Source organism: Pleuronectes platessa, chromosome 2 (genome assembly GCF_947347685.1).
Source record: "Pleuronectes platessa chromosome 2, fPlePla1.1, whole genome shotgun sequence".
Taxonomy (NCBI): Eukaryota; Metazoa; Chordata; class Actinopteri; order Pleuronectiformes; family Pleuronectidae; genus Pleuronectes; species Pleuronectes platessa.
Window position 1 is genome coordinate 4,771,478 of NC_070627.1, and position 8,801 is coordinate 4,780,278.

Here is an 8,801-nt window from a genome sequence, read left to right on the forward strand (position 1 = left end):
TGCCGTCGTGTTGCAGCGATCGACTGAGCAGAGTCCAAAGGTTTGTAAAGTTCATATAAACATCAGGCCCTGGTTGAAAAATACCATAAATACTCTTTAAAGACGGTGAAAACAAATTCCCCAACCGGTTTCCTCTGCCTACATCTGAGCCTTGGAATGCACCTCTGTTTATTTACCTCCATGCACGACTCAGTGGGCGGGGCAATGAGAAACAATCCTGTTCATCTTCATCATCCTCATTCGACCCACGAGACTCCTCCAGGATGTTTTGGCTTCATTCCTCGATTAGTGGGAGGAAGTGGAGACGTCCATCTTTTTATATTCAGGCTCAGCTCTGACCTCAACAGGCGACAGATTCTCTAACAATATGTTTAATCACATTAAAGTTGAATCTCAACACTTTTTTTATCAGACACTGATCATTACTGAACTTTGTAGATGTTATTTTCTTTAATCTATGTTTGTTAAGGTTTGCTTTGTTTGTTTGTCTGCTAGTTTACAGGATTTCACACTATACTATATAACTATACTCACCCAATTACATTACATTTAGCAGAGGGGTCTGATGGGATCCAGGAGAGAACTGCATGGATCTGGTTAAGGGGGCGGATTGGGGATATATATATAGATTATATATAGAATGGCCGTTTTTAGACTTTTTTGCTGATATTGCAGAAAATAATTCATGGATCTGTTTAGGAAACTGAAAGCCGATCCAAATGAAACCAGGATCTAGAGAATTGAAATATCATGATTACTGTTGGGCCTTGTAGGAGCTATGTACTCAACCGAGAGCCATTCTGGGTCATTCATGTACATTTTTATTTTATTACATTTATGTTGTACATTTAATTCAATTTTACCTGTAACTTTTTAATCTTATTTTTATATTATATTTTCTTTTTTATTGTTATTATTGCCTTTTTAATCTATTTTTCCTGCATTGGATCTATATGAATTTGAGAGCTATTAGTTGGTATATTATTATAATTATTATATGTTTTATTCTTATATTTTGTACTTAAATATACTTTATTACTTCTTATAATTGGAGTTTAATATTTATTTTTAAAAAATCTGTTACTTTTAATCTATTTTATGGTATTTTACAGTCAGAATTGTTTGAATTTTGTTTTCAGTGGTGACTGATTTTAATCTGCACGAACCTGTATGAAACCTTCATGAAAACGTCATATATGTTGTATGACCCTCTGAGTGTGTGTTCCTAACCGACATGTATGTTGTATGACTGGTTGAACCCGTCATGTATGTTGTATGACTGGTTGAAACCGTCATGTATGTTGTATGACCCTCTGTGTGTGTGTTCCTAACCGTCATGTATGTTGTATGACCCTCTGTGTGTGTGTTCCTAACCGTCATGTATGTTGTAGGACCCTCTGTGTGTGGGTTCCTAATAAACTGCTCACTCTCTTGTTTTCTGACGAATGATCGGCTCGGGATTGCAACATCACAGCTCCGCCCCTCCGGATGACGACACCGCGGGAGGAAGCAACGTGAGAACCAAACAAACCCGAGCCACAGCCGAGTCCTCAGTCCCACTGGAGGCTGTGTTCGGTTCGTGGTCCGAGGACAAGCCGAGGTCCGGAGGCTCAGAGCGGATTAAAAGTGCACCGGGGACCGAACCTGGATCCACTTCACACCCGAAGAGACGGAGCTGGGGACTCGGCTTTGTTCGGCTGTGTTCGGCTTCTGCTCCGGATTCTATTTGAAGAAAAAAACAAAACTTCCCCTAGATAAGCTTATTTATAAGGACAAGTTCGATTGGTATTTATTAGTTTGAAAGTGAAGTAAACTTTGAGCTTTGTTTGTGAGTCAGAGGAGGAATCAGCTGGATGAGTGACTGACGACAGGTTGCGCAACAGACGCAATAATAAACTGAGACAAAGACTCCGAGCTGCAGCTTCCAGTTTGTTGGTTGTTGTTTGTGCACCTCACACGGACCCACACGGACCCACACGGACCAACAAGCCCGCACACACCTCACTGCTGCCGGGGCCACAGGCTGCTGCTGCTGCCCCCTCCACCCTCCACCAGCAACTCAAGGTAATACTGAAACTAAACTACTGTGTTCTCGTGCAAGTAACATATACTTCTCAAGTTATCAAGTTGTCAATATGTAAAGTTTCCTGATTTATTGATATTAATAATCCCATGATAAGAACTGCAGAACTAATCCAGTACATATCTTGATTGTTTTCATACTGTATCTAATAGTTTTTATTCTAGTTTCCTTGAACTTAAACATTGCATGTTACTTACGATTACTTGCTGATGTAATATTGCACATTCCTCACAATGTCTTAATACTGGATCTTCTCTTCTCTTATTATCTGAATTATGGTTCTATGGTTCTAAGTTAATATCAACAAAACAAAACCAACTACAATATCATTTTCATCGATATAACAAAATACGAAAAGCTTTTTTTCCTCAATTCAGTCCAGATCTACAGCACAGGTTTGATCAAACTGGTTGGAATGTTTTTAAAGTCACATAAACTGACATTTATCATCAGAATTATTGCTTTCTCTATTTTGATATGTTTTAAAACATATCATCCAGCTCCAGTTCATCACATTGTTTTGTTTGTGAAATCTGCAAAGTACTGCAGCTGTCACACAGAATGCAGTCATAGACAGTAATACAGAAAACATATCACTTCCTGAGTACAGTTTAAAAAAAACTCTCTAGTTTTCTCAGTTTAACTTGAGGAATGCAAAAGGTAATTTTTAACTTCAAAACAAGTTGTGTGACTCTTGTCTTGTTGAGTTGACGTTGAGCAGAAGATGTATTTAAAAAAGTTACAGGTATGATTACCCATCAAGTTAAAATTGTTTTAGTATCAGAGCCTGAGGGAGGACACGTATAATAAAAACAGTGAATCAGACATTAAGAATAAGATATTTAGGGAAATAAATAAAAAGCCTGATCAGAGCATCAATACTTCAGACTGAGGTTTGGGACTTTTTTTACAAATATAAGTTACACAAATACTTCATAACAAGGAATCACAATTTAGACTGGTATTCACAAACTTTACAATATTTACTGTCAAATACAGCAAAACTTATGAGAAGAAAATATCCAGAGTCAAGTGAAACTCTCAGATAAAACTTTTGTTATAGTTTTAGTTGAAGTCAGAATCAGAACCAGTGGAATCGCCCTCGTGAGCGTGAGACTAACACTGAGCAGTTCCTGTCTTTGTTTTCAAAAACCCAGCTCTGCTCACATCCGGCGGCTGACGAGTTAAACATGAACTTCACTGAAATCATTTTCGGTTTTGGTTTGGTTGACATTGAGCCATCTCATCCAGGAAGTGGCCATTAGAGGCTGTGACCATATAAGGATGAACAGGACTCAGACCGGCGGCGACATTTAAAAACCTGACTGGCTGTTATTATTCAACTTCCTCACAAGCAGAGCTGCGCGGTGGCATGTTGTGTTGTGTTGTATTGTGTTGTTGCCTCAAATCCTGTGTCAACCACGTTCCCTCTGAGCTTGCACGTTCTCCTCAAGCGGGTTTCTTCCTGCTTCCTCCCGCAGCCCAAACAGGTGCAGACCTGGGGTCAGATCTCTAAATAGTCTTGAACGTGAGCTTGAACGTTTGTCCCTGTGAGCCGCTGCTGACCTGTCGAGGGTGACCTCTTGACCCGTGAAGAATAAGCAGTGGAGACGATGGACGGATTAACTGAAGCTTTCTGACCTGGAGGAGTTCATACGATGCACATGCTGTCACGTGATTGGCCGACTGCTTCCCAGGAACTGCTCCACAAACTAAAAATATCTCGTCCAAAATCCAAACTGAGATTCGCTAATTTCTAAAACGTGATAATTGTGATAATTTGGCTCAGTCCAGATGTTTGGATAAAACAGTTGTTAGCTCCCTTTGCTTGACTTGAATTTCCCATCAGCCCCCTGGTGTTCAAAACAGCCAGGCAGAGCATCGACAGCAGAGACGACGACTCAGCAGGAAAAACAGAAAACAACTCCAGAGAGCTTAAATGTGGAATAAACCAAGTTACACCGGCAAATATCAATTTCATTTATAGGGGAGTTGTAGTTTTTTTTATTGGTCATTAAGTAGTCTTGGATTGTGGAGGCCAGTTTGTCTCTAGAATACCCAAAGTATATAAATAGCCCCAGGGTTAGGGTGGCTCTATCCCTGACCCTGACCAATGTTGTGGTTTTCATAGAGTGAACGCTGAGTTTCACAGAGCAGCAGCCGAGTTCCTGTAGAAAAGAGTTTAGTCTCTGTCTCGGTCTGACGCTCGGATCTCCGATTGCACAGTCACAGAGATGAGACATCAACCAGCATATTCCCTGTGTGTTTGTGTGTTTGTGTGTGTGTGTGTGTGTGTTGGAGAATGACGTTGCCACAGTGATGCTCTGACTCAGGTTGTGTCACCAGTGAAAGCAGCGTTGGGCAACTTCAGGTTTCCACACAGCGTTGCCATGGGCTCTGAAAAACTTTATTTAAGACACACTCTTTTTACTGGGTGTGTGTGCGTGTGTGTCTGCGTGTGTGTGTGAGGGGGTAGGAAGGGGTGGGGGGGTGGTGTTGACTGTATTTAAAGCCTGTTTAAACTATAAACTGTTGTCCTCTGATGCAACGATCTGAAAGCTGGAGCGTCTGTCAGCTTACAGGAAGTTGCATCATGAAGCCTATAGACACGTTAACGGTAACATGAGCCGCGGAGACAGAAACACACTGAGACGTGATACTGGTATTACTCTTATTAATGTATGGGTGTGTCTCTGTGTGTGTGTCTCTCTGTGTGTGTGTGTGTTTGTGCGTCCTGCTGAACTCACAAGCTGCTCACCTGACAGGCCAGAGAGTTTTAAATGTTTAACATGTCCCTCTAGGATCAAACAATCCTGCACATGATTGTCTTGTTCTTGTAGTGGAATTAAAAAAGGAAGTGGTCTGATGAGCTAAATTACTGCAATGGTACATTTATATATTTATGTTTATAAAGCAGCACGGAATATGTCAAGTAGAAAGGCTGCAGTTAAACAACAATAAAGAACAGTTGTGTGGGACAGAAGAAATCTCAAATTATAGATCACCCTTATAGATGTCAGGCCACTAAAGATATTAAAGATCTGTGCATTATTCTACTCCTGATGGTTTTTCATCAGGATTCATGAACTATTCTGTAGGAAAACAACAAAAATGTAAAGAAAATTGTTTTAAAGTGATTTAAAAAGTCCTGGATTTGCCGTTTTATCCACATCTGGACCGATATTGAACGAGTTGCTCCCTGATACAACTTCCTTTGTGTAAGTCTGAGAACTAACAAACCAACAGACTAACACACGGGGGTGAAAACATAACCTCCACGTAGGAGGTCCATATAAATAAGTCTGAGCTACACGGTGAATAAGAAGCAGAAGATTCAGATTAATCATCGTGACTCCGCGGACATTTCTTAGTTATTATTCAATGGTAATAATTAACCCGATGATGTCACTTGTCTCCTCCAATCACAGATGAGCATGAGCGTGGCCACAGCCCGATCCCAGATGTGTCTGAAGAGGTTATTGGACGAGCCTCAGGACAATTTTCTGAAATGCAAACGACAACGCCTGGCCCCGCCCCCTCCGACGCCCGGTCTGTCCCCCTGCGTGAGTCCCAGGATCCACGCCCCCAAGGCCGGCCTAAGCCAATCCCCGTCCAGGGTCGGCTCCTACTTCCTGTATGAACGCTGTGAGGGGGAGGAGACTTACAGGGCCGTGCACGAGCACACGCAACAGCAGTACACTTGCCAGGTAACACACACACACAAACACACGCAACACACACACAATGAAGTCTTTAGCATCAAAATCTGTTGTCCTAACTGTCCGGCCACCATGTTTTCAGGTACGTCCTCTGCGTGGCTACCAGGAGCAGTTGGCCGCTTACGCTCGCATTGGTCACCACGAGAACATCTGCGGCCTGCAGGACGTGGTGATTGGCCGGGACAGCGTGTACATCTTCCTGCCCGGGCATCATGGCGACATGCACGCGCACGTGCGCAGCAGGAAGCGCCTGGGCGAGGAGGAGGCGGGGCTTCTCTTCAGCCAGATGCTCAACGCGGTGATGCACTGCCATCACCACGGGGTCGTGCTCAGAGACCTGAAGCTGCGCAGGTTCGTCTTCACCGACAGATTCAGGTGAGGAGCAGATACTCAACAGAATACTACTGATACCACAGAGTACTCACATCTGTCGTACTGGTGAAAGAAACCAGTAGATTGAACTGGTCTGTCTCCTCCTGCAGGACTCGCCTCGCCCTGCTCGGCCTTGAGGACTGTGTCGTCCTTCACGGCAACGACAACGACGACTCTCTGACGGACAGACACGGCTGTCCTGCTTACGTCGGCCCCGAGCTGCTGACCAATGGGAAGGGCTCTTACTCTGGACGCGCCGCAGACGTCTGGAGCCTGGGCGTGTCTCTGTACACCATGCTGATTGGACGGTACCCGTTTCAGGACACGCAGCCCGCCGCGCTCTTCGCCAAGATCCGCCTCGGCACCTTCAGCGTGCCGGCCTGGCTGTCGCCTCGGGCCAAGTGTCTGATTGGCTGCATGTTGAGGAAGTCGCCCGAGGAGAGACTGGAGGCGTGGGAGCTGCTGATGCACCCGTGGCTGACCAATCCCTTCACGCCACATCACAGCGTCCACAAGACGCAGCACGCCTCACACACACAGAGCAAACCAGAGGACGATGACCAGGTGGTCCCAACATGGAGCCCAAAACACTAACACACACACACACACACGTTTGTACTTCTATACTTGTGAGGACCTTCACTGAAAACACCCCCCAACACTAAGTTTAACATCACAACAACTTTAACCGTGACAACGCTTTCACACCCAAACGGTTTGGTTCAGTTAACACGAGGTTACAGGACCATTCACTTTGCCTGTTTAGTAGCTGGGTAGAAGAGTCTGAGGGCGACTTGAAGGAGAAGAAAACACCGAAAATATGACGACAATTAGTTTGTGACATTACCAGAATAAAGTGGTTCCATTATCTGTGTGATCTTCAGAGAGGATTCATAGTTTCTCAGGAAGCAGTGAGAGTGAAGCTCATGTTTTGACATTTAAAAACAAAAACTGAAGATTAAATTCCTCTGCTGATTGTGAGCTATTTGAAAAGTGTTTATTAATTTGTAATCTTATAATAACAATGATGATGAGCTTCTTCTTTGAGATCATAGAAAAATGTAAATACACACATAAGACGCATTAAAGTGCCGCGGTCAATTACTGTACTGTGATTGGCTGCGGGTCCTGATGATGAAGCAACTGTCCAATCAAGTTAGAAGCTCTTTTCACAACTAAAAGGCAAAAACTAGTTCTTTATTTCCGCCCCTTTTTGGACCAAATGAACCAAACTACAGGTGTGAGAGCGACTGAAAGCTAAACCTGAACCGTCCACCAACCCAACAGAGAGTCCTGCATCTGTCCAGCACTCACCATGGTCCTCACAAAGATATAAATAGAAGAACACATGCAGACGGTCTGATCCTGGATTACTTGACCCTCACGTGCCTTCCTCTCTCTCTGTGGCTGCGTCTCACTTCCAGCTCTGAATTGACTCCTCCCCCAAATCGCACAGGGTTCTTAACCCGGTGCGTTCAGGTGCTCCTCGCCAACTCCTGAATTTGTTTAATCCGAGTGTTAACCAGGGAGAATCTGAGTTGTGTCAGGCAGTTTAACATCAAACATCCTTCTAACCTCCATCTGTGAGTGTGTTTACATGCACGGAACAACTGGTTATATTCTGGATTTTCCCCGTCTTCAGCAAATCCCATAAAAAGACCAAAACCTGACAATCAATTAACTCCTGTAGTCAAAGTCTGACATCTCATTGTGTATAAACTCTTAAAAACATATCAGTGAGTCAGTGGTATACAAATCCACAGCAGAATATTTACTAAAAACTACAGTTCTTTATGGGAGTTTCTGAGGCTTCTTAAAAGTGAAACTACATTTTTTAAAACCACTTTTTAAGTATTAATATCCTCAGTAGCAAACAGACCCGACCAGAAAGTAAGAAGAGAAGAACTGACACAAAGTTGATTTAGCTTCTTTTTTTTTTTTTTTTCATGGGATTAGCTGGAAATCTGGTTTCCCTAGTTTTTTAAACCTGGTCTGATGGATTCAGTTTCTGATGCACGGAGTTGGTGGCGACCGCCGGGACAAACCACTGTGAACCCTGAAGGAGCCGGAACCGTTTAATTCTGAGTATTTAACCCCCTCGCTACTTCCTCTCTCGGGGGTTATAAGAGAAGGAGATTCAGTATTAAAATAAATCGCTCTTTGATAAAACTGAAATGATTAATAATAGAAATTCACAGTCGCCAGCAAAGAGCCACAGTTAACAGTTAAGCAGAATAAAATGTATTAGTCCGCTCTGTTTTCTTAGGATAAAAGCTTCACTTGCTAATTTAGCTTCTGACCAGAATGATTATCCTGAAATAACAACCAGCTGGTTTTTAAGTTTTCAGAGACCAAATATCTTCATCACTGTTACAAATATCAATAACTGGCTTATTTCAGATGACAGAAATGACAGAAATGACAGAAGTGATTTTGTGTTTGACAATCAAAACGATTTCTGACCCAGGATCAGCATGACGGGACTGAATGTGTTGAATCGCGGTGAGAAAACTGTTTTGATCTTGAGAGAATTGAATTGATGTTCTGAAGTTTTTGTGTTTCCTTTGACTAAAGCTGGACATCACGATCCCACAGAGCTGCAGCCGCCAGTTTGTTGCCTTAAACTG

At 43.0% G+C, this 8,801-nt stretch overlaps 1 protein-coding gene across 1 annotated transcript; it reads left to right on the forward strand.

The window, feature by feature from the left end:
• Nucleotides 1–1,498: 1,498 nt before the first annotated feature.
• Nucleotides 1,499–8,590, forward strand: trib3 (tribbles pseudokinase 3). The gene is made up of 4 exons (XM_053444208.1): nucleotides 1,499–2,064; nucleotides 5,512–5,790; nucleotides 5,885–6,177; nucleotides 6,285–8,590. Exons 2-4 carry the CDS (start codon nucleotides 5,512–5,514, stop codon nucleotides 6,766–6,768), a joined length of 1,056 nt encoding a protein of 351 aa, XP_053300183.1. The 5' UTR covers nucleotides 1,499–2,064; the 3' UTR covers nucleotides 6,769–8,590.
• Nucleotides 8,591–8,801: the final 211 nt, after the last annotated feature.

Excerpts from the sequence above, each read along its gene's own strand:
- trib3 (XM_053444208.1), top strand. The coding sequence starts at position 5,512 with ATGAGCATGAGCGTGGCCACAGCCCGATCCCAGATGTGTCTGAAGAGG. Across the intron at positions 5,791-5,884 it reads AACAGCAGTACACTTGCCAG|GTACGTCCTCTGCGTGGCTA; the intron begins GTAACACACACA and ends CCATGTTTTCAG. Across the intron at positions 6,178-6,284 it reads GTCTTCACCGACAGATTCAG|GACTCGCCTCGCCCTGCTCG; the intron begins GTGAGGAGCAGA and ends CTCCTCCTGCAG.